General features: G+C 36.5%; 1 protein-coding gene across 1 annotated transcript; it reads left to right on the top strand.

Annotated features, from left to right (window-relative positions):
- The first annotated feature begins 550 nt into the window (after positions 1 to 550).
- On the top strand, positions 551 to 26468 carry LOC126827912 (lysophospholipid acyltransferase 5). Its single transcript, XM_050557490.2, has 13 exons — positions 551 to 750; positions 1813 to 1920; positions 12926 to 13032; positions 13997 to 14125; positions 14724 to 14831; positions 15451 to 15524; positions 19112 to 19220; positions 20451 to 20537; positions 21294 to 21460; positions 22981 to 23128; positions 24034 to 24192; positions 25131 to 25267; positions 26335 to 26468. The coding sequence occupies exons 1-13, from the start codon at positions 666 to 668 to the stop codon at positions 26354 to 26356; spliced, it is 1440 nt and encodes a 479-aa protein (XP_050413447.1). The 5' UTR covers positions 551 to 665; the 3' UTR covers positions 26357 to 26468.
- Positions 26469 to 26952: the final 484 nt, after the last annotated feature.

The raw sequence follows: 26952 nt of genomic DNA, 5'->3' as shown, positions 1-26952 counted from the left end.
AATGGGGTTTAACGCCCTACTGTTCTGCTCCTAATCTGGGCTAATGAAGACGGGCATACGCCATACAGTGTGCTATGAGGGAAATTTTGCCCGGGCAGCGGCGCTACTCTTATTATATCGAAGTCCAACTGCCAAGGGATCTTTTACGTGCGCGCCAATGTGTACACGGGACCTCGGTTTTTCGTCCCATCCGAACGACTAGACAGCTGTCCTTGCCGGGCCCTCCGTCTGGGCATACGCATTGCACTATTCTATCAGAAAATGTTTGCCTGGAGTGGAAAGCGAAACTACGGCCTATATGGGACCTCTGTTTTTGTCCCATCCTAACGACAGGACGCTGTTGCTTGACATACTATCCAGATTGTGCATAACAGAATTTAAATTGCCATGGCCAAAGACAAAGATTATGACTTTTCTTTCATCTTTCCTTGGGGTTCAGTTTCTAAAAGTCACACAAATAAATCATAATGAATTTAGGCAAATTCAGACTTGCCCTACAGTATGAAATGAATGCTCCCTTGCACATTGCTCCAACGAATGGTCCCTGAGGTCGCAGGCGGTCACGATGAATTGTTAAACACAAATTATTGTACGTGGTAAACAATATCTTCTCGTGTTAGAAAATAGAAACGTTAGCAGATAGACGGGATATGTGTTGATAAAGTATGGCTCGGGGATTTGTAGAGTTTCTTGCCAGTGCCATTGGTACCCCAGATGACGCCATCCGACTTCTATTGTCGCTTTTAGCAGGTGAGAATTTCTACTTTTTTTAGTGACTGGGGAAACGCGTTGATAAACATGCCAGCAGATCATAATCGTACGATCAACAGTCAGTCAGTCATGAATTGAGTCAGTGACAAACATGCCTAAATATTGCTTTTAGTTTAGGTATTCTTATCACGATAAATTTTCTTATCTGTGAAAGGCGAGAATAATGAGACCAATTGATCCAATGCAATGTCCAATTTTCATGATTATTCAATTCATTTTCTACTAGTCTAATTTCTAGTAATTTTACACCTTCCCCACTTCTGCTAGGCCTGACCTTTGTTATGATGTTATTCTTTATCAGTAATTTGGATCATTAACGTCTTTTGCTACCTACTACCTAATCTGACCTTTTGTAGTTATTGCTGTTTTTTATAAAAGAAATGTTTTTTTTTTGTTTTTTTAACATTGTCTACTTTTCTAAAAGATAGGCATAATTTGTCATCGAAACAACAATCAACATGTAGGGCCTAGTCTAATGGAAGGATAACTGAGTATTATTATTTTTAAGCTTTATTAATTATTAAACTAAAAATAGTAAAATTCATTATAAACACTGACTTGGCATGATAAGGGAAACAAAACTACTGTCAACACTGCCTGACAAGAACAGCTGTCTAGTCCTTCAGATGAGACGTGAAACCTAGGTCCCGTGTATACATTGGAATGCAAGTAAAAGATCCCATGGCAGTTGGAATTCGATATAAGAGTAGGCGATAGTGCCGCTGCCCGGGCAAAATTTCCCTCATGGCACACTGTATGGCTTATGCCCATCTTCATTAGCCCAGTATAGGAGCAGAACAGTAGGACGTTAAACCCCATTTCATTTCATTTCATACTATCAACACTTGTTTTGATACTATAGTATTACATGTATCCTAAGTAATAATATCAATATAACATCTAGCTGGTCATTTGAACTTTGACCATAACCAAATATCTGGCTACATAGTAGGGCCTACATGTACTTAACTTTTGGAAGCTATTTTAAAGTCCATGCACATCTGAGTACTGTTTATTTGAATTAAAATTTTAATTTTTCAGGTTATCCCTTGTCGTTTCTGTACAGAGCTTATGTCTATCATCAATCAGCCTTGATTAAACATGGCTTCTTTATTGCCATTGGTTTGGCTATTGCCTATTTTAACTTTGGTAAGTATGATACTGATAGTTCCTTGGACATGTATAAATTAAAGGGAGTTGGGTGGCCTACAAGCCAGGACAGAAGGAAACTGTCAAAGGCTTTGTCAAACAGAAATTATCGCAAGTTTTTATTATTTTTATTATACATTCTGTCAGTGATTCTCAACCAGTGTGTCGCGTCATGTTTACGGTTGTATGCGGTATATGAAGTGCCATGGGTTTTTTTTGCAAAATTCTAATATTTTTCATATATATATTTAGCCAGGTGTGCTGCTATTTTTTCATGTGTTCCAAGGTGTGCCGTTAGCAAAAAAAGTTGAGAACCACTGCATTGTGATAATTTGTGTTTGACAATGTCTTCGACAGGTGCCTTATGTCCACCCTTATATATGTGTAATAATTTGTGATCTGACAAAACCTGTGACATGTGCATGTTCAGACATAGCAGCCTAGTGGTCTAACGTGCAAGCTTTGGATAATAAGGGCTGTCATTGAGTCAAGTCGTGTGGTTTCGATTCCAAGCTTGCAGTAGGTAGCCTGTCCAACATCATGTGTTTTTTTTCGGGTTCTCTGGTTTCCTTCCACTAGTAAAATCTCGTACAAGCGATTGAATAATTGAAATACACGTAAAATTGAATCATATGTTGGTCCTGAAATATATCATTGAATTGTTGTTAGGGTGACCCGTGCACCAAAAATGTTTTGTACAGAAAGTTGGACTCGACACGGCAAATGTACACACTTCAGTGGCTTGTCTCGAAGTGATTTCTCACTTACTACGCAGGATGATATTGCTCAGCGGAAGAGTCTATAAGACTATAAATAGCCATCGCACGTGCAATCCTCTACACATCTATCAACTATTACAGCCGTAAAAAATCTTTTGTTGACGATTCTGAATAGCAGTAATATTTAGCTGATTGGTTATTACAGCAGCTTTAGAATTTACTTTCGTTTTATTTTTTAAATTGCTTTATCATTAACTGTACCGTTAGAAGCGTCATCTTTTGGTTTAGTACAAATAATATCTCTGAAATACTTGTGTTGGGCAAGAACATGATACTAGCAGTAGTTTCATTTTACTTTTACAAGGTTCTTAAAACAATTGTTGAGTTGCCCAATGTGCGTGTATCTAAATTCAATTTCTTGTTCCAGCTTTCTGTTATGTTTCGTAAAAAAAATAGTCTTGATTATCCCGGCCTGTCAATCAAACATAGAATGGTCGGTGGACTGGTTAAGCGAGACTACTTTCAAAACACGGGCACGTAACCTATTTTTTACTCGCGCGTGCTCGGATGTTATGGGCGACACTCGGAACCATCTTTCAGTGTATTATTTATGGATGATTAAATGGTCATAGTTGATGAAGTACAGCATGACCGTTTATTAAGTGACTATAAATGTTTGAAACTGATTTAAGGTTTCATGTATATATAAATATTGTGTTCTAATTGTCGAGATATTTAGAGATATTTATGGTGGGGCACCCTATTGTTGTATCATAATAATTATATTATCATTGAATAGATGTAACATGATATTGAATAGATACAGTGTCTATCATTGAATAGATCAGATGTAACACGATATGTCATTGAATCACCGCAGGCTCGGGACTGTACAGCACAGTGGACGCTTATGGCTAGCTCCCGGATCCATTCACTTAATTTGATATGTTTGTTTGTTTGCAATTTCTGCGTATTGTGTCTTGTCCATAGATTTGTTTTTGTGTAAATTATGTGTGGTGCAGTCCCCCTACACTTGCTATTTGAATCGCTGTACCCGTAACACTATATACATGTACGATTGAATTGAGGAAGCCACGGTGCCTAAGTGGGTAAGACGCTGGTTCGTTAGCCTGGAGGTTGCATGTTCGATGTTCGATCCCTGCATTGGCCGAGAAAGTTCATCAGGATTTTCCGACATGGTTTTCCCTTGTCAGTGGTGCAGGATGGAGGGCCTGACAAGGACAGCTGTCTAGTTGTTTGGATGGTATGATAAACTGAGGTCCCATGTGCACATTGGCGTACACATGAAAGATCCCTTGGTAGTATGAATTCGATAAGAGTAGGCCATAGTGCTTCTGCCCGGGCAAACTTTCCCTCATAGCACACTGTATGACCTATGCCCATCTTCATTAGCCCAGTTGGAGCAGAACAGTAGGACATGAGATGTAACACAATGCAAATTTATGTTCTGGCAAATTTGTTATTTTAATCGATTTGCTACTTGTTTTCTCTGGTAATTTAATTACATTTCATGGTTACGGAATTGCAGTTTTAAATGAAAGTCTTGTAGAACAAGTGTGTTGACATCAGAATATTTCAACAAAATAAAGTTTTAGTTATGGTAGCATCCAACCCCGTAGCCAGGGGCACTGAAGTTTTTAGGGGGGGCACCCAGCACAGTCTACAGTAGGTATTTTAGAGCTATGGTCGGCAAATTATTTTTTTGGTGGGGTGGGTGGGGGGGGGGGCAAAACAATTTTTCAGGCCCCCCCCCCTGCCTCGTAGCCTACCTAATAAATTCCAACAATATTTTAACAATTGTTAACAGTGAATTCACTGACATTTGAAATTACCGATAGTTTTGAGGAAGGTCAGTTGGGGATTCTATAATTCTATTGGAACAAATAACAGGTATCAAATACATGTACAGGCCAATTAAAAAATTAGTTAATTCTGTTCAGTAGATGGGGGGGGGGGTGGATGGCTGAATGGTTAGCGTGAGCGCGCTGTATCATAAAGTCTGTCATTGAGTCGACTGGCGTGGTTTTGAATCCCCGGTTGTACGTGGCAAGGAGTAGGGTCGCCTGTCCAACCTTGTGGGTTTTCTCCAGGTCCTCCGGTTTCCTCCCACTGCTAAAGACCCCTATGCACAAGCGAATTATGTAAATAAAATTAAACCATATGTTAGTCCCGAAATGACCTAGTTTGTGTAGAGTGGACGTTAAACTCCATTTCTCTCTCTCTCTCTCTCTCTCTCTCTCTCTGTTCAGTAGATGGATTTTAACAAATTTTTTATAAACACTTTCTAAATGTCATGAAATCATTAATTTTCAATGACGCTGTTTGATTTTATGAGATTAGTTTAAGAGCTTCAAAATGGTCGAATGCACTTGACTTGTATCTTCTGCCTCACTAATGTTTCCACCATCTTTCAACTTGTATAATGATGTATAATGATCTCAATTTATTTTTCTATGATTACTCGTAATAATTTCTTAAATATCGTGATAATGGGCGATGTGACAATTATCAGTTTTTGATAAATGGTGTTTAATGGACTGTTACTTTAGATCGATAATTTATTTGAAAAAAAAAAATATTTGAAAGCTTCTCTATGTTAGGGTTAAGTTAAGCATATTCCATGATCTCTCCAACTGGATTAATCTCCCCAGCTGTTCTGATCTCCCTTATACATGTGTTTGATCTTCCCTGCCGATCTGATCTCCTCAGCCGGTCTGATCTCCCTAATAATACATGTGTTTGATCTTCCCAGACGGTCTGATCTTCCTAGCTGGTCTGATCTCCCTAACAATTCAGCCTGATCTCCCCAACTGGTCTGATCTTCCCTGCCAATCCAATCTCCCCAGGCCTTCTGATCTCTCTAGCTGATCTGATCTTCCCTGTCAATCTGATCTCCCCAACTGGCCTGATCTAAAATTGAACCATATGTTAATCCCCAAATGACCTAGTTTGTGTTGAGTGGATGTTAAACTCTCTCTGTCTCTCTCTCTCTCTCTCTCTCTCTCTTTGAATTGCCAATAAAATTTGTTAATAGCCCATGTCACAATCACTATATACACAAACTCTGTACATCAGACTTCCAATATTGGCTTTGACCAATTGACCCTCCGGCTATATAAATAATTACAATAGTCATCTCACATGTTCCAATAACAGAATTAGCCACTGTTCGTTCTATTTCTGACCAGGGTAATTAATATAATCACTATCTTCGTGAAAAATGACAAGATTGTCTTCACACTCTGTGTTGATTAAAATATTGCTGTGTTCCGTTGTGTGATATGATTACTTTTGAAGAATACATGTATTTAATTTTACCGGAAGTCGTGTTGGCTTGATAAACGCTGACTCACTAACAGGGAGGTCAGTCTTCATTAGCCCAGTCAGTGCAGAACCGAACAGAAGGACCCGTTGTATTTTGGCCGAAACTAGATTGATTTATGATATCATACATGTAGTGGCCGGTTCATTGTTTTACCAATCGTCTTGATTGAACTCCAAGCAGCTAAAGCCAACAAAAAACAGCCGATTAAGATCCCTACTAGGACATCAATCCCTGTTGAGCTCAAAAGATTCAGTGGAATATTTCAGCATGGTTATTGGTTTTCCTTGGTCATTGGTGCATTGCGGATCGCCTGGCAACTTGAATTAGTGTCTAGTCATTTGGATGGGGCAAAAACTTGAGGTCCCATGTAAAAGAACCCTTGGAAATTGGAATTTGAGGAAGAAAAGGTGGAAATGTCACTGTGTGGACCAAGTTTCCCTTATAGAGAGAGAGAGATGGGGTTTAACGTCCACTCAACACAAACTAGGTCATTTTGGGACCAGCATATAGTTAAATTTTATTTCATTAATTCGCTTGCAGTGGGAGGAAACAGAAGGACCTGGGGAAAACCCATGAGGTTGGACAGGCGATCCTACTCCTTGTCACATACAAGCGGGGAATCAAAACCACGCCACTTGACTCAGTCACAGACCTTATGATGCAACGTGCACATGTTAACCATTCGAACACCCAACCCTGCTTTTCCTTATGGCACACTGGATTCTAATGGAGGACACTGACTATAACTACAGTCCTTTTTAAGTGTGGTATAAACATGGTACAATACCAGTCGTTGCTGTTAACTACCATAAGCCATGACTTGTATTTTGAATCCTTCTAAGCGCCTGGATTGACAGAGACACACAATCTTATTTCAACAATAAGCCAATGATCAAATTACTACGTCTAATAGTTTCCTTTAAATGGCTGGCTATAGATTGGTTTGTCACTTACACACCTAATCTTACATTTAAATACAAGTCTTAATTTAAACGACCATTTTGATGGGCAATTTTCATCCAATTTTCACGAAATTCAAACTCAACTGGAATTATGGTGTAACGTTAATTTGAACTTGAACAGTTTTTAAAATAAAGCTGCCATTTTCTGATCGTAAATTCTTCACTGCTTTAAAAAAATGTAATCAAACTGATTATTTGAAAGCATAATCAAACTACATCAAGGGTAATCTTTAGATAATCTCAGGGATTTAGCCAGGAAATAGAACTTACTGAGCATGTCCAAAGGTAGTTGAAGTACATGTGTGCCCACAGACATCTAGGATAGGCCAGCTTTTCAGAAAAGACTAGCTATTCAGAAAAGACAAATCGAAGACAGTTACATGTACATAGCTGGTTTTTAAAAACTGATTTGTTATTCCACCTTTTTCGTTCACACAACAAATTTAAACGGATTAACGGTCACTGGGGTTATTAACAAGTTTAACGTTTATAATTATCTGAAGGGTACAGTGGATATCAGATGGCTCTCTGACTGTTTTTCAAATCTTCATTAAAGTGTCAATCCTATAGTAATATAAGAATTGTCATTCATGTGTTTGTGGGGGTTGGATGGCCGAATGGTTAGCATGTGCGCACTGTATCATATGGTCTGTCATTGAGTCAACTGGCGGGGTTTAGATTCCCAGGTTGTACGTGACAAGGAGTAGGGTCCCCTGTGCAATCTCGTGGGTTTTCTCCGGATCCTCCGGTTTCCTTCCACTGCTAAAGACCCCTACTCGCAAGGAATTATTGAAAGAAAATTGCACCATATGTTAGTCCCAAAATGACATGGTTTGTATCGAGTGGACGTTAAACCTACCTCTCTCTTTCTCTCTCTCATTCATGTGTTTGATGTAGAACGAGAAACTGACTGATTAGTTTCAGTCCAATAAAATTACATCAGTTTCATTTATCCTCAGATGTCGGAAACGTTACTGGTAGTTGATTTTCAGATTCATGTAGATCTCTACTGCCGTCAACATAATCCAATTACTGTCAAGGCAACAGTGCTGCTGTAACCATTTGTTATATAACACATAGCCATAGACAATTATCAAAATCAGACTTTCTTTGATAAGGTTGGACTCAGAAAGACAAAATTCATGTAAACAAAATTAGAGGAAAGGGTATTAAAAATATCATACATGTAGTTAAAGATTATGCGTGATTTTAGTGTTATAAAATCTCTTGCACTACAATATTGTGAAAGTAGAATCTCTAATTTAGTTGAATTTTTCCAATTTTTTAAATTAGGTGTGTTAAGATGAAATTTGTATCATCAATTAATTGGAATATTGTAAAATAGTACAATTTGTTGACCAGAATAAAGATTGGGACATATTATTCAGTTACAACAAGAGAAGTATTGAGCCTTTAATCGACTTTTGTTGTTGTGAACCAAAAAGATGGGCCTGTTTTAAATCAAAGTCTGGTGATTATCTGACATTTTGATTTCTTAATATTTATTCGGCCACATTGAAATGTGATTGTATATTGTTGTCACCCCCTACTGTCTGACGGTCCGGCGTCCACCATTGCTTGTGAACGCTCTAGAGGCTAAAGTTAATATCAGAATGACTTTAAATTTATACACAGTGTTTAAGGTCATGAGATGAAGAAGCCTGTCAATTTTCAATGATTTCCAATGATTATGGAAATTGATATTAAATGTTTTGTATGTGAAATGTTAGAACAGGGCACAACTAGAAGCCAAATGGGTTGTTGCTTGTAATCAGATTTTAGTGGGTTGTAAATGTTTTCATTTCTGACAAAAAAAAAATATGCGCCAACCCTTGTTGACACCCCGAACGACTTAGAATTTTTGGGCGTATGTTTCATTTCCTGCCAACCTATCTTTTGTATTAATGTGGATTAAGCCCTGATAAATTTGAAATTTTCCGAAATATGTAAATAATGCATCAGTTACTTTAAGTGATTTGTTCCAGTTATTATTGACAGTTGACAGTCATTATCTGGTTGGATTTGACCAAATTCTGAATTAGACTAGGAATTGAAATAAAGTAGTTTAACATCCTGGTTTTTCCGCACGAATTAGGGTAATTGACGTCAGGCATACATACATGTGTGTGTATTACAATCAATGCGTTTGTTTTTCCTGCACAAATTATAGAAAATCTAATGTCATTGTCACTCGAATGTCTTTAGTGCATTGTAATTTGTATAAAACAATCAATACACGCAAACCAAAGTATGTTTTTCTGGCACAGATAGGGAATCTTATGTCATTATCACTCCAAGGTCTTTGGTGTATTGCTTTAAAAATGTGATGTCGGAAAGACATTCTACTGGGAGATAATCCAGTTAACTTTAATCAAAACATCAATTATTCAGACTGGTTATTGTAAATTGTTTAAAAAGTACATGTATTATTACGTTTCTTATTCACACTGATTATCACTTCCATTTTTCAATGGGTTTGCCTGTCTGTCTGTCTGTCACAAAGATACATTATGGAAGATTAGATAAAGAGCTGGCAGTTCTCAATATAATAGTTAAAAACTAGATAATGTAAAGGTAATTTGCTGAAAATTTCAGTCAAATTGATCCTCTATGAACCGAGAATTAAGTGATTGAAATTTCGACCTAGCCACAATCATCATTACTAAAGTTGGTACGATAAAAAACAGTTTTGATTATCCATTTTTTGATTTAATCAGAAGCAGCAGAATGGGTACTAATCCAGTAAATATTGCAGGCTAGCGATGCCATCGAGAGTTGATTATAGTCTGGATAAGTTAATTAATGTCTAATTAATGATTTAGATAACACTTCAGGCCTAAAGAACGACCTGCAATTGGCAGATTTAGCTCTTGCATAATGTATGTTTAAGCAGTGATAAGCAATTTGACTGCTCAATGTTTTATAAAAAGTAATTTTTGCAAGGAATTAATGAGTGTTACCTATTTATTTTTTGACGAAGGTTTGGTTACCTACATGTATTTATTTTTTGACGAAGGTTTGGGGGAAGGAGACATCAGCTTGTTTTTAAACATATTTGAAATTTCAGTTCTGAATTTAACAGTAGATCTAAAGGCCAGCTTGAGCAGATCACCTGATGCGTAAAATCACAATCAAAATGTTATTGAGACCAAATGACCATTAAATATTCATGGGTATATTGTCTGTCTGTTTTTAGATACTCACTTAATTGTAATTTTAGATTAAATCATGAAAGAGAGATTAGATTCAATAAAAAAAAAACAGCTGTTGTTGACAAATTACATTTCTATATAAGGGGGTTGGATGGCTGAATGGTTAGCATGTGCGCGCTGTATCATAAAGTCTGTCATTGAGTCAACTGGCGGGGTTTCGATTCCCCGGTTGTACGTGACCTTGAGTAGGGTCGCCTGTCAAACCTTGCGAGTTTTCTCTGGGTCCTCCGGTTTCTTCCCACAGCTAAAGAACCCTACGCGCAAGCAAATTATGGAAATAAAATTGAACCATATGTTAGTCCCAAAATAACCTAGTTTGTGTTGAGACGACATTAAACCCCATTTCTCTCTCTGTCTTTCTATATAATTGTTTATTCAACAGTCCAACCCATTGCGTGATAGAATACATTATGTAAATAACCATCCCTGGGATTTTTATACTAACAACATACACAGGTGAAAATGCATAACAGTAGACAGCCTTTAATCTCATCTAAATATATTATCTAGAGGATCGTATAGAATTGAGTAACGGTTGAGATTTCCCTAGAGATTTTAGGTCTGCATGTACATGTATGTGTAATCGCCAATCTCCATTAATTCAATGAGTATATCCACGTTTTATGGACTTTGGGAATTACAGACCTGATTAGCTCCTTTATTAAATTAATTTATTGAATGTCCAGGTATGGAAATATTGATTGTAGTGGTCTACTGGTCTCTGTCAAAAGGTCAGCCTCTAACGGAGTAGTAACTGCTATTTTCAATTTTGTGCCTGACATTTTTTAATTGGGTATCAATAATGATACTGTAAAAAAGATAAAACTGTGTGCGAGAAAATGACAGGCACGAGAGAGGTTTTGCGTGACAGATGCTGTATTTCTAGACTTGTCACTAGTCAGTGTCTCGTCGTAATTGAAGTATAAAAGACATTGTTGTTTGTTGTGTATACAATAAGTCTACTGGGTGTTTCACCCTACATTATTATGCTAATAATATATTGTAACACTGAATACATAAAACAGCTACTAATTTATTACGTAGACGTTTCCAAGAATAATTCTCTCAAATGTCACTCAAATAAATTAGCACATGTAGATGTTGTCCACAAGTGGTGCAGGATGGAGGGCCTGAAAAGGACAGCTGTCTAGTCATTTGGATGGGTCAAAAAATTGAGGTCTTTTGTACACATTGGCGTGCATGTAAAAGATCCATTTGCAGTTGGAATTCGATAAGAGTAGGCCGTAGCGCCACTGCCGCTGTCTGGGCAAAATTACCCTCATAGAACACTGCATGGCGTATGCCCGTCTTCATTAGCCCAATCAGAGTGCAACAGTAGGACGTTAAACTCACTTTCATTTAATTTGCATTCCATAAGTATGTGGGGGGGGGGTGGGTGGATGGCCGAATAGTTGGCATGTGCGCGCTGTATCATACGGTCTGTCATTGAGTCAACTGGCAGGGTTTCGATTCCCTGGTTGTACATGACAAGGAGTAGGGTTGTCTGTCCAATCTCATGGGTTTTCTCCGGGTCCTCTGGTTTCCTTCCACTGCTAAAAAGCCCCACGCGCAAGCAAATTATTGAAATAAAAAATTGAACCATGTGTTAGTCCCGAAATGACCTAGTTTGTGTCGAGTGGACGTTTAACTCCATTTCTCTCTCTCTGAGAATTATTTGTTATAGGTTTAATACTCTTATCTAGTAACTTAATGCCTCTAAAAGATTTCTATGTACAAATGTGTAGAAACTGTTACAATTCATTTCAATCGATAGCTTTCAAATAACAATCTGTGAATGTGTGAGATGTTTAAATTGATAAGTTGGCGAGATGTATGTTAAAAATTACTTGATGTATAAGCTTACATGTAATATGACATGCCTAGTAAAAAGGGTGTCTTACCTTCTTCAGAAACATTTGCTAATTACTAAAAAAAAACCATTAATATATATTCCAGAATGTCTTCTTTTTATGTCATGTTGTCAATGAAAGTATTTTTTGTAAACAGAATCCCAAGGCCACTGTGTCAAATTAACCCTTAGCTAAAAGTACAGTAATAGTAAGTGATACGGGAGAACAGCACACACTAGATGCTGACAAAACCCACTACACAAACCTGCGGTCAATCTGAACACGCAAAATACACAGGCATTTCAAGAAATAAACAACAACATCACATACATTTCAAATCAAGTAAACGAATCTGGGCGTCAGCTGTAAGCGTTAGCTGCGCTGTACAGTCCGAACCTTTAATGATGCAGACGTCAAAGTTAGAAATTACCGATAATAAGGGCAATTATCCAGAAAATGTTAAAATTTAACAATTAATGAATAGAAATACATAAAGTATAGTGAGTAAACAGAAGGGTGGAAGAATCCCTGGTACACTGCAGGCAAGATAAAAAAAAAATCCTCTGTATCATCTAGTTGTTTACAGGGTTTATAACTTTTGTTAAACAATCATATAATTTGTATATTGCAATGTATTTTGTGTGTATTGAGGATTTAATACATTATGTACATTGTGTACGATCTAGTTCACTGTTTACGATCTAGTTTGTTGTTCACGATCTAGTTCTTTGTTTACGATCTAGTTCGTTGTTTACGATCTAGTTTACGATCTGGTCCATTGTTTTACGGTTCTAAGTTATAATGTTATGGAATATTTGATATGTACCATTGTTTACGATCTAATTTGTTGTTTGCAGTTGTTAGTTATAATGTTTAATATTTCTATAATTTGTGTATTATTTTGTATATTTTTCAGGATTTGATATGTACCATTGTTTATTGAATATAGTTATAATCTACATCTTACTGTTGATTTCACCTGGAACTAAATTATCTGTTGGTCTGGCTTTCTTTATTAATACTGTAAGTATTTTACGTTTTAATATTCTTTTATTGCCTTCAGGAGACTGTCAGTTTCTCAATCCCTTTCAACATTTGAAAAAAATATTGTTTAAAGAAAAAAAATAATTACCATCATATTGTTTAAAGAAAAAAAAAATAATTGCCATCATCTTGTCGTAACCAACGTCTTATTTTAATCAAGAAAATAATGGAAGCTAGCAATTAATGGTTTATTGACGACATATCGCATGTTAATGTCAATGCCGGTAATATGGAAGAATTCTCACTCACATTATATAAGTATTTAGTAAATATAGATAACTGTATGTTATATAGTACTTAAAATAAAATGGAGTTTAACGTCCTACTGTTCTGTTCCGACTGGGCTAATGAAGATGGCTGTACGCCATACAGTGTGCTATGACAGAAATTTTGCCCGAACAAAATTTATATTGAATTTAAACTGCCAGACTATCTTTTACTTTCACGCCAATGTATACATGTACATGGGACCTGTTATTCGTCCCATCCGAACGACTAGACAATTGGTGTTGATGAGACATTAAATCCCAACCGATTGGTGTTGATGAGACATTAAATCCCAACCAATTGGTGTTGATGAGACATTAAATCCCAACCAATTGGTGTTGATGAGACATTAAATCCCAACCAATTGGTGTTGATGAGACATTAAATCCCAACCAATTGGTGTCGATGAGAAATTAAATCCCAACCGATTGGTGTTGATGAGACATTAAATCCCAACCAATTGGTGTCGATGAGACATTAAATCCCAACCAATCGAAAGTACATGGTCGAATAACTGATCAGAAGCACATGATCAAATACTGTGTCTCTCTGCCGTTATTGGTATTAATCTTGTTTGTTATTTCAGATGTATTTAACCCTAGGATATATCAGTCAATCTACTGATTCGTATGATTTTAATGATATTAATCTTGTTGTGTTTGTTTTGTTATTTCAGATGTATTTAACTCTAGGATATATCAGTCACTCCACTGATTCGTATGATTTTAAATGGACCATGCCACACTGTGTTTTAACGTTGAGATTAACCGGGGTGGTGTTCGATGTATATGATGGCAAAAAGAAAGTAAGTTATAATAAACCTGATTCCCCGGTTGTACGTGACAAGGAGTTGGGTCCGCCGTCCAACTTCGTGGGTTTTCTCCGGGTCCTCCGGTTTCCTCCAACTGCTAAAGACCCCTATGAGCAAGCGAATTATTGAAATAAAATTAAACCATATGCTAGTCCCGAAATTACCTAGTTTGTGTCGAGTGGACATCTAACCCCATCGCTCGCTCTCTCTCTCGCTTTCTCTCTCTCTCTGTCTACTGTCAAACTGTATGTTAAAGTAACACGGTCTGGATGATCATGTCTACTGTCTTTCAGTATGTTAAGCTGAAAGCAATGCGGTCTGGATGATCATGTCAACTGTTTTCAGTATTTTAAACTGAAAGCAACACGGTCTGGATGATCATGTCTACCATCTTTCAATATGTTAAGCTGAAAGCATCGCGGTCTGGATCAGCATGTCTACTGTCTTTCAGTATGTTGGATCTCCATATAAAGTTGGTGTAGTCCATCGACCATAACAATATCATGATGGAGTTCTAGCGTATATTTTATATCGGCATCTTAAACATTGTTTCAGCAGTTATTTCAATATGCTTGTCTTTTATCTATTTTAGACTGGTATATCTCAAGAACAGAAGGAAACAGCTTTAAGTAGAGTTCCTTCCCTTATAGAAATGTTAGGTCATTCTCTATGTTATGGTGGCTTTATGATTGGTCCTCAGGTAATAATCTGTTTAACCTCGACATATTTCCTGTACAGCAACAATATTATGTTTTAATCTATATTCATGTGCATAGAACACATACTGGGCCGTTGAGAGTGGTGACAGGCCTTGTGGCAAATGACCGCCTCATTCCATCTCATCAATGAAATCAAATGCAATTTTTAGAATCAATTTATATATTTATTTCCTTTTTGTGGCCCCTTTTCACAGGTCCCCTGAATGTAACCATGTTGACCAGCCCAAAACTGGATAATATGTACCCTTACCAGAGGCACCCTGGATGTACCCAATGTGACCAACCCCAAACTTGTCATGGCCAGCTCGACTCCAAACTATTAGATTTTGCGGGTAAAGATAAATAAAGAGGTCGATCTGAATCTACTGTCTTTCAGTATGTTAAACTGAAAGCCTCATGGTCTGGATCACCATATCTACTGTCTTTCAATACATTATAATCAAATTATAAAGCGGGTGTAGTCCGTCGACACGAGTAATATGATCTTGTATCTATAACATAACTGATATCATTATAAAGCGGGTGTAGTCTGTCCACACGAGTAACATGATCTTGTATCTATAACATAACTGATACATGTGTTGTATGATTTGATTTCAGTTTTCTATGAAGAGATATTTGGATTTTATAAATGGCAACTTCTCTAATCCCACAACTGGTAAACCACCAGATAGGTATGTACATGATAATATTATACACTGTAACTGAGATATATGTATGTACCAGTGATGGGATTTCAAAATTTTTCTTGTCGGACATTTTACCAAAAATAAAGGGGCATAACTCTTATCGTTATTTAAGCAGACGAATTCATACCACAATTAAAAGTCACATGTCAAAATATTCAAATCCCGTACGTAATAAAAATAGGTGAACCTCGCTATTTTTCATATTTAATTCCCATACAGTATTCAATTCATACCACAATTAAAAATCACATGTCAACAAAATATTCAAATCCCGTACGTAATAAAAATTGGTGACCTCGTTATTTTTCACACTTAATTTTAATTCCTGTACGGCATTCAAATTTATGTCAGTAAATGTCCTACAAAATTAAGCATTTTCGTAATATGTTGAATGAAAGCTTGCCGATCCTGCTTCGGCATCAAATTCACAACCATAATATTCCTTTAGAATTACGTGTCTTCGTTTATACGGCAGCAAATGAATGCAGAACTTCTGAAATAGTTAAATCACTTGTGAACAGGCATAGCTAACTTCAGCGAATAACACTCTTTCATAGTCACGACAGAGTGACAGGCATCATAGGCAACACAGCAGAATGATTGACATGGGTGCGGTATAGCATCAACCAACTTCAGTGAACGGCGTACTAGTCTCGGTCACCCAGAAACTCCTAGTCTTCAACATATTCGTAGAATATATTTCTGGATAATAGAGACTAATAGCCTACTTCACTCACATCACACAGTTTCATAGTAAGCCCTGCCTAATAATATTATGTTAAGCAATATTTGTGCCGCGCTCGAGATCAAGGGAAAGTGCCAAGTGCTGTGGATGAGAATTTCTATATGGATTCTTAAAAGACGTAAAATATATCGTAGACAAAATGACTGTCCATTGATTTAGGGTGTTATATACTCTTACAATATGTGACATCTATGATTAATTTATTATAGATGCTGTCGGCTCACATCTATGCGATTAAGATGCCCGACAATTGAGAAACCACGAGGTAAACAGGTGGATTAAAATTATAATCATTCTTATTGAATTGATGAATAGTCCGACAAAAGGAAAGCAATGACTTCTGTTTAAGATTAGATTGATGAATTGTCCGACAAACAGGGCTTGCCACGAGACGCGAGCAAGCGCTCGCTTGCGCTGTGCTCGCGTAAATCTACATTTACGCGAGCGGTTCGTTGCTCGCGCAAAATTTTAAGAAAACCCTGTAAAAATAATCAAAATATTGACAAGTTTATTGCCGAAACTAACCCAACAATGTCAATAACGTCATAAATTCGTCTGTCAAACTGAGATTCACCCAGCTGCACGCGGCATTTCCTCCTGAAATTTGATTGGCTAATAAAGTTACTCGCAACTTGTGTTACTAAAAATACACTTTAGACCTGAACGTCATGACTGGTTTTCCTACAAACACCAGTAACAAACACGTGATAATCGAGTCTAAAGTAAAGAATGTTTACATCCGGCATTTGGCATTCACGCTAAATGAACACGTTTCAAACTAATATTTATCGGTATTTCCTATTTTATCAGAACTTCGGTTTTTATTCCATTGTGCAGTCGTATAATTTTCAATCTAAGCGTAATAATGGCCAAAGGCAACCTGATTGCCTTATCCACATTTATTTCGTGGGGTGAAGAAATCCATACGGAAATTGGTTTTAATAAAGAAGAGTACGTATGACTGTCAAAAACAGAAAGCGATGGTCACACATGTTTACTGCAAACTTTGTGCCAGGAATAGCAATTTTCTTATGATTTTAAATTGAAACAATGTTACAAAATGTGTGCTCACGCAAACAACATTTTGCTTGAGCAATTTTTATTGCTCGCCCAAACCTAAATTTGCGTGAGCAGTCATCTGCTCGCCATCAATTTATTCGTGGCCAGCCCTGACAAAGGATTAAGTCAGTCAATCAAGGCAGATTAAGTAGTTAATCAAGGTAGGTTTATAGACGGTATAACACGATAAATACGTTGATCACTTAATTACCTAATAAACCCCCGTATTATCAACGATAATCGGGTTGAGTGGTAGTTATAAACTCAGTAAACTATATTAGGCAACACAAATAAAATAAGTTGTTTCTCGGGCACCGCCCGCACGCAAAATTGGTTGCGCGTGCGGCCTATTTATTAGTCTTGATGAAAAATAAAAATATGTAACGCCCGCCCGAACATCGATAAGCAAGTCATAAAAAAAATATGCCGCATGTATCTACATGCCCCATACGTGAATATCCATTCAAATGTATTAAACTGATTCAGATGTAAACGCTCATTTACGGGTCTTTTTTTATTGATATCGAAAGAACCTCCATTTTTGTATCACATGATTTTAATTACCTCCCCTTGTGAACTAGAATTTGATTCGTGTTAAACATCGAAAGTCATTGACAACAATGCAATGTATTTCAATCATTCGATCTTAATCGGCTCATTATTGCCGGCTTCAGTCGGTCCATGTTTGAAAAAATCCTACTTATAAAACAATGAATTGTAGAACAGGTTAATTATTATAACTTGTGGCTACGAATACGATACGATGATAGTCACCATACCTTAGTCAGAATCTGGGTCATAAGCACATTTAACGGTAGTTTTGATAATCCGGAAAATAATAATTGGATTACACATTTGATGGTTTTACTGACGAGTTGTTAGTTAAATTTAAATAGTCATTCGATATAAACCCCAGATAGAACACCGAATATCCTGAGAAACACACCGAATAACCTGAGAAACAGTCATATCCCGATGACACGTGACATTGGTTGGAATTAGGTCAATCATTATAAACCAGCGATACTAGATTTAGATCGCAGTGTCGTTTACCGTGATGATTATTTTTGATACACATGCTGACAGAGGTTTACTCTTTAAAATATTGTCGTTATTATGGACGGCTATTAATAGTCGTACGGAATTTTATTTTAAACCAATTTCAATTATGGTTGTCACCATTACCATTAGTAAGCTACATTACGTGAATTAAATATGGAAAATTATTTTCCTTTCAGTCAGTGTTCAGTGTTTGAGTAGACTTGATTTTTGGGTTTATGTTCTAAGTATGTATAATATATAATTGAAAGCAAAACCGTAGACAAGTAATGACTTTCTCATTAAAAAAAAAAAAAAAATACAAGGCTGCCCTCCCGCCCAAACAATTTTCAACAATAGGCAAATTTTATTTTGCACCATCCTCTAGCCATAAATGAGATAAAAAAAAAAATAAACCGCCCTCCCCCCCTACAGTTTCAGCTGTCAGTTGCCCGAGAAACAAGACATTTATTTTGTGTAGCCTTAATTTCGGAATTTTGAATATTATTCATCATGTCTTGATGTCTGATTGGGCATATTTCCGGTCGGACAATTTTGGGCGTTTGGAAAAAATATTCGGACAAGTCCGGAATATACGGGCAAAATCCCATCACTGGTATGTACAAGGTTGACAGTTAAAATTCGGTAAAGAGTATGTGAAAACACTATTGAAATGTAAATATATTTAACAGTATTTCTAACTATGATATAAATGTTTATTATATTTTAGTATATATGCTGGTTTAAAAAGATTCAGTCTAGGAGTATTATATATTATCATTTATCAAGTATTAAATTACTTTGTTTCTGATGATTTTATCCTCTCATCTAATTTCCAGGTACGTAACAAATCATTTTCTTGATTAATTTAATGGAGAGCTTGTTAGTCTTACTATGATGATAGCTGCCACTAATAACATGGACGGTTGATGTAATCATCTTTGTTAACATGGACAGTTGATGTAATCATCTTTGTTAACATGGACAGTTGATGTAATCGTTGATAACATGGACAGTTGATGTAATCATCGTTGATAATATGGACAGTTGATGTGTTCATCGTTGTTAACATGGGCAGTTGATGTAATCATCTTTGATAACATGGACAGTTGATGTAATCATCTTTGATAACATGGACAGTTGATGTAATCTCATTGATAACATGGACAGTTGATGTGATTATCTTTGATAACATTGACAGTTGATGTAATCACCGTTGATAACATGGACAGTTGATGTGATCATCGTTGATAATATGGACAGTTGATGTGATTATCTTTCATAACATGGACAGTTGATGTGATTATCTTTCATAACATGGACAGTTGATGTGATTATCTTTGATAACATGGACAGTTGATGTAATCATCGTTGATAATATGGATAGTTGATGTGATTATCTTTCATAACATGGACAGTTGATGTGATTATCTTTCATAACATGGACAGTTGATGTGATTATCTTTGATAACATGGACAGTTGATGTAATCACCGTTGATAACATGGACAGTTGATGTAATCACCGTTGATAACATGGACAGTTGATGTAATCACCGTTGATAACATGGACAGTTGATGTGATCATCATTGATAATATGGATAGTTAATGTGATTATCTTTCATAACATGGATAGTTGATGTGATTATCTTTGATAACATGGACAGTTGATATAATCATCTTTGGGCCTAATGAAATAAGACAAACATTTTTACATTTGGCTCACATCATCGGTCATCAGTAAAGACGAGACAACAAGAATGACATCTTTGTAGCATTGATTATCGTCCCGTGTATACATTGGCATGCACGTAAAAGATTCCTTGGCAGTTGGAATTCGATATAAGAGTAGGTCATAGTGTTGCTGTCCAGGCAAAATTTCCCTCATAGCACACTGTATGGTGTATGTTAAACCCCATTTCATTTCATTTCTTTAATGGAAAAAAAAAACACTGAAAGAAATTTGCATTGATTATCACATAAGGAATTTTGTAAGATGTTTTATTTCAAGAAATTACGCTGTACAATGATGTTATGATTATATCTAGAATTATGAAATCTGTTTTTCAGACAATGGGACTATTTTTACAATGTGCCTATGTCCTTGTTTGGGGTAAAAATTTGTTAAATAAATACATTGGTTCTTGGTTACTTGTGGTAAGTATTATATATTTATAATATTTACCCTTGGGTTATTAAAGATGGTTTATGTAAGAATTAGATAAAGAACTGGTCGTTCTCTCTATAATAGTTCAAATATAGATAATGCAAAATAAATAGACTGAAAATTTCTGTCAATTACTTTATTCTATGTGTAGCATGGGTTCATGTCTACTAAAGAAAGAGAGAGAGAGAAATGGGGTTTAACGTCCACTCGACACAAACCAGGTCATTTCGGGACTAACATATGGTTTAATTTTATTTCAATAAATCGCTTGCGCGTAGGGGTCTTTAGCAGTGGGAGGAAACCGGAGGACCCGGAGAAAACCCACGAGGCTGGACAGGCGACCCTACTCCTTGCCACGTACAACCGGGGATTCGAATCCACGCCAGTTGACTCAATGACAGACTTTATGATATAGCGCGCGCACGCTAACCATTCAGCCATCCAACCCCCCATGCCTACTAAATGTTCATTGAGTCAAGTTGTTTGGTTTCGATTCCCCGGTTGTATGTGACAAGGAGTAGGGTCGCCTGTCAAACCCTCTGGGTTTTCTCCGGATTTTCCGGTTTCCTCCCACTGCTTAAGACCCCTATGCGTAAGCAAATTATTGAAATAAAATAGAAGCATATGTTTTTCCCGAAATTACCTAGTTTATGTGAATCTTTCTCTCTCTGTAAACATAAAACATTGTTTTTGTCTGTGCTGTCCTGTAAGAATTATTGGTTAATATTAGACTATTTTTATTGTAGGAAGGATCGATTACAATATTAGGTTTAAGTTATAATGGTAAAGATAAGAATGGTAATGAATTATGGGATGGTTGTGCCAATGTACGAACACCAGAATTTGAATATGCTAACACATTCCGTCTTTTAATTCATTGTTTTAATTATAACACCAACCAATGGATGGCCAAGTAAGTAATCCTTTTTATATCTCATGTACCAGTAAGTAATCCTTATATTATATCTCATGTACCAGTAAGTAATCCTTATATCTCATGTACCAGTAAGTAATCCTTATATTATATCTCATGTACCAGTAAGTAATCCTTATATTATATCTCATGTACCAGTAAGTAATCCTTATATCTCATGTACCAGTAAGTAATCCTTATATCTCATGTACCAGTAAGTAATCCTTATATCTCCTTGGTTGTACGTGACAAGGAGTAGGGGTTTTCTCCGAGTCCTCCAGTTTACTCCTACTGCTAAAGACCTCTACGGGCAAGTGAATTATTGAAATAAAATTGAACCATTTGTTAGTCCCGAAATGACCTAGTTTGTGTCGAGTGGAGGTTAAGAAGAAAAGTTTTGATGAACAGAAAATTAAACTTGTTTGGCCTTACACATGTTCAGGGGCACTTTGACAATTTAATCATAAAAAACAACAAGATTATGGACATGTTAACGATTGTATACAGAGTCAGTTAACAGCCGGATTAAATAAATGTGTTTTAAGTTGATTTTTAATAGAATATAGAGATGTACAACATCTTAAACTAAATGGTAGATTATTCCATAAAACAGGAGCTTGAAAATTAAAAGAGCGCTGACCATAGTTGAACCGTTTGGACGTTAAAAGTAGTTTATCTGATGTACGTAATATTTGAAGTGGTGTATAGAGTTTTATAAGATATGAGACATACATGTAGGAGAAAACATAAGATTTATTGTATAAAAACACCCACAGCGGAGCAAAATACAATTACATCGTCACCATAAACAAATGCATGTATAAATGAAAAACCAAATTTCAGAGTTGTTTCCCTGTCCACATTTGGATTTTCATATCAAACAGTAACATGAACAACTTTGTGGCGACTGATATTTATTGTAATCTTGCAAATATCTGTACATGTATTTAATTAGAAAGAGGCCATTGAAATGTCTCTCAGTAATACACATTAATTTACCATATATATTTTGGACGTGTGTCTTAATTAGGCCTGACAAGAAAAAATGTTTAATCTTTTGGATGGGACGAAAAACCGAGGTCCCTGCATTGGCCGAGAAAGTTTATCAAGGTTTTCCGTCATGGTTTCCACTTGTCAGTTGTGCAGAATGGAAGGCCTGACAGGGACCGCTGTCTAGTCGTTCTGATGGGACGAGAAACCAAGGTCCCATGTATACATCGGCATGCACATTAATTATCCCTTGGCATTTGGAATTCGATATATGAGTAGGTCATAGTGCCACTGCCTGGGCAAAATTTCCCTCATAGCACACTGTATGGTGTATGCCCATCTTCATTAGCCCAGTCGAAGCAGAACAGTAGGATGTTAAACCCAATTTCATTTCATTGCTGTATCTTAATTAGAGAGAGAGGGGTTACACATAGTCACAGCCTTCTCCCCAATCCAAATTCAGATATCTATTGTTTATATAAAGAAAATATTATATTGTGTAAATTTTGTACCTTGTTTTTATATTTCAGGTATGTATTTAAACGCTTGAAGTTTCTAGGAAATAAATCACTATCACAAGGTGTTACATTACTATATTTAGCTTTCTGGCATGGTTTACATACTGGTTATTATCATTGTTTCCTTCTAGAATTTATGATGACTAACTTCGAAGACGGGGTGAGTATATATGTGGTCACCTAACATAGTCCCTGTCTGGTTAATTTGTTCACGTTTCTTATTGTCCTCTGCCTTTAGCAGAGAGCATGGGAAATGGGACTATTAAAATGGATTTGACCGTTTGTCTGTCCATCTATTTTTAAGATATAATCTTTAGTTAGGTAAATGCCTTTACTGAGTTCAATGGTGAGCACTTTCTGCTTAGCAAGTCAGAGTTAAATAAAATAATGGCTAGATGTAAGATAAAAGTGAAAGTGATTGTTTTAATTGGGATTGAGGAGGGGAACATCAACATCACCATTGACTTGTTAGATTTTATGTGTTAAAGTGCAGGCATTTAGACCTCAGGGTTTTCCAGTTTGGTGAGGATCCATGGTGGACAAGTGGGTGAGATGCTGGCTAGCTAGCCTGGAGGTTGCGGGTTCGCTCCCGGTGTTGGCATCAAAATTTTTCGGGCTTGGTTTCCCAAAGTCAGTAATGCAGGACAGGGAGAACATGTCAAGGACAGCTGTCTAGTTGTTTGGATCGGTTGGTCCCGTAGTGCCGCTATCTGGGTAAAATTCCCCTCATAGAACACTGTATGACATATGCCGGTAGGAGTAGTAGGACGTTAAACCTAATTTCATATCATTTCCAGCGTGATGTCACCTTGTTGGGTGATAAAATGTCACTAGTGCAGGAGATAGAGAATCTCGTAAGGAACATCGTCTAGTCGTTTTGATAGGACGAAAAAAATAGGTCCTGTTTACTCGTCGGCATACATGTCAAAGAACTAATGACCGATGGAATTTGAAATTAGGGAAGGCCTCATAACCCAGGTGTATGCCTGTCTCCATTAGCACAGTTGGTGCAGAAAAGTATGACGTTTAACCCCATTTTTAAAAATTGTTATTGTTTATTTACAGTTGTCATCAGTACTATCATCATTTGAAATTGTGAAAACATTCCAGTCGAAAGAATCATTTAAACCTGTTATATGGTTGTTTAGAAAGTTAGCTGTAACCTTAGCTATGAGTTATGCTTTAGTTAGTTTTGGTCTTCTTATAACACAAAGATGGCTACAAGTGAGTATGGTTATGATTATAGTAGAAAATGAACATATTTGTGTATCTATGGATAATGTGTAACATACAGTAAAGTCGGATATTGAACCCCATTTCGTTTCCTTTCACAACCAATATGGTTACTGTTATCTGGAGTAGTTTCCCTTTGATAGTTTCTGAGGGGGGAGTTTAATGGAATAGTCGATTAATTCAAGTAAACAAAAGACTTTCGTCCACCAATCACCACAGTGTATATATGTTGAACATAAGACACCTGTAACAGACATTGTCAGACACAAATTTATCACACAACTTATATATTATAATTTGTGTCTGACAATGTCTATGACAGGTGTCTTATGTTCATGGTATGGCCACACCTATTAAATATCAGAATTCCTATTCCGCCTGGAAAAAACAAATTTAAAACTAAAAGTTAAAGCGGCATTATGGGACATTAGATAAAGAGCTGACAGTTCTCACTATAATAGTTTAAAAAAATAGATAATGAAAACAGAAAATGCTGAAAATTTCAGCAAATTGCTTCATGGAGTGCATGTAAAAGATCCCTTGGCAGATGGAATTTGATATAAAAGTAGGCCGTAGTGCCGATGTCCGGGCAAAATTTCCCTCATCTATAGCACACTGTATGGTGTAATGCCTGACTTCATTAGCCCAGTTGGAGCAGAACAGTAGGATTTTAAACTCCATTTCATTTCATTTCTTTAATGGAAAAAAAAACCCACTGAAAGAAATCTCATGGAGAAATTCATCGCAATTTTCAACACTTGTGTCCAAATGAATAACTGGGGGAACTGAGTGGGTAGGTTGAACAACGCAGATGGGTAGATGGGTCAAAATCTCTCCTCAGGGTATTCGTTCGTACACAAGTTTTGAAATTTTGCGACTTTCCCTACCATTTTATTTACTTACTGTATATTTTACTCTGTTTATTTCAGGTTTATAAATCCATGTATTTTATTTTACATTTCGTCTTCCTATTATGGCCTGTTGTACATTATATTTTACGGAAATATGTTCTTCCCCGTAAATCATCTAAAACAGTCCCATCTAATAATACAAGTAATACTGAAAGGTGAGTTATTTCTTCTTTGACCTAGTTTGTGTCGAGTGGAGTTAAACCCCATTTCTCTCTCTCTCTCTCTATTTCTTCTTATTCCATAAATGAGTAGGGGATTGGAATAGGGTCGCGGGTCCAGTCTCGTGGGTTTTCTCCGTGTCGTCTGGTTTCCTCCCACTGCTAAAGACCCCTAAGCGCAAGCGAATTATTGAAATAAAATTGAACCATATGTTTGTCCCAAAATAACCTAGTTTGTGTCAAGTGCACGTTAAACCCCATCTCTCTCTCTCTCTCTCCCATGGTTGATTGGCAGTTGCATGCACCTTTTATCTGAAGGACTATAAATAGAATTATAAACCCCATTTCATTCACAGCCTCTTTGACACAACTTATCCATTAAGGGTCTTATATCCATATCATATATTAATTACATTCATACCACCAAGGGATTAGATATCATCTTTATCAGATGCCATGATTAAACACACAGCTATCTATCACTCCACAAACCACAGCAGACTTCAGTACCCTACATTTAGCCTCAGGGAGTAACATAGACCTGGTAGCTATAGCTATGGCCTACCACTTCCAGTTTCAGAGTTATGCTACTTTCGGTTCATGGCTATACCCGTGCTATGCCAGGTCAACATGTAATATATACGATGTGCAGTAATTTCTGTCTGACAATGTCTGTGACAGTTACCTTATGTCCAGACTTGTGTGTGGGATAATTTGTGCTTGACAAAATCTAGAACGAGTGCCTTTTGTCCATGCTTGCTGTTATGTAACAATTATGCTAATTTGGAGGTCTTGATCCTAAAATATCAGATCCCCTAATAGTTAAAAAAATCAAGAGACGACGGGGACATTTGTGATCGCTGAATCCTGACAATTATGTGCGATTTGTGTCAGACAAAGTCTGTGTCAAATGCCTTATGTCCATGCTTGCTGTTATATAATAATAATGCTAATTTGGAAGTCTTGATCATAAAATGTCAGTTCCACTATTTTAAAAATCGAAGAGGCGGTGGCGTTATTTTTGATAACCAAATCCTTACAGTTGTTTATTTTATTTTTTTCAGTGTCGAGAAGAAAAACGAGTGAAGTGTTTAATTGCTGTGTGTTTGAGTTGCGATATTTTATTGATAGAGATCGGTTTATTTTATATTTTAAATGATTTTGTTGTTAAACTACGAGCATATATTGTAATAATGAATTAAGGTTGTTATTATTGTTTGATAATTTATAGTTCTATGTTTGAAAAAAAAAACATAATCTACTCTACAAGTCTGATAAGTTTCAAAAATACACATTATCTACTCTACAAGTCTGATAAGTTTCAAAAATAAACATAACTGAGATGGTTTCTGTAGACGCGTACATGTACAGTCCTACTCTACAAGTTCAATAACTTTCAAAAATACGATGGTTTCTGTAGACGCGTACATGTACAATCCTACTCTACAAGTCCGATAAGTTTCAAAAATACGATGGTTTCTGTAGACGCGTACATGAGAAGTCCAACTTACAAGTCCGATAAGTTACTAAAGTTGAGTTTCACAAATAGAAAATAATTATTAGATTATCGTCACAGGCCTGAATATAACGATACTAGTTCTACCTGACAAACTTATAGGCACTATTAAACTTATACCGGACAAATGACAGAAACTATTGAACTACCAGACAAAATGACAGAA

Source organism: Patella vulgata, chromosome 7, assembly GCF_932274485.2.
Source record: "Patella vulgata chromosome 7, xgPatVulg1.2, whole genome shotgun sequence".
Lineage (NCBI taxonomy): Eukaryota > Metazoa > Mollusca > Gastropoda > Patellidae > Patella > Patella vulgata.
This window is presented reverse-complemented; position numbering and strand designations above follow the sequence as displayed.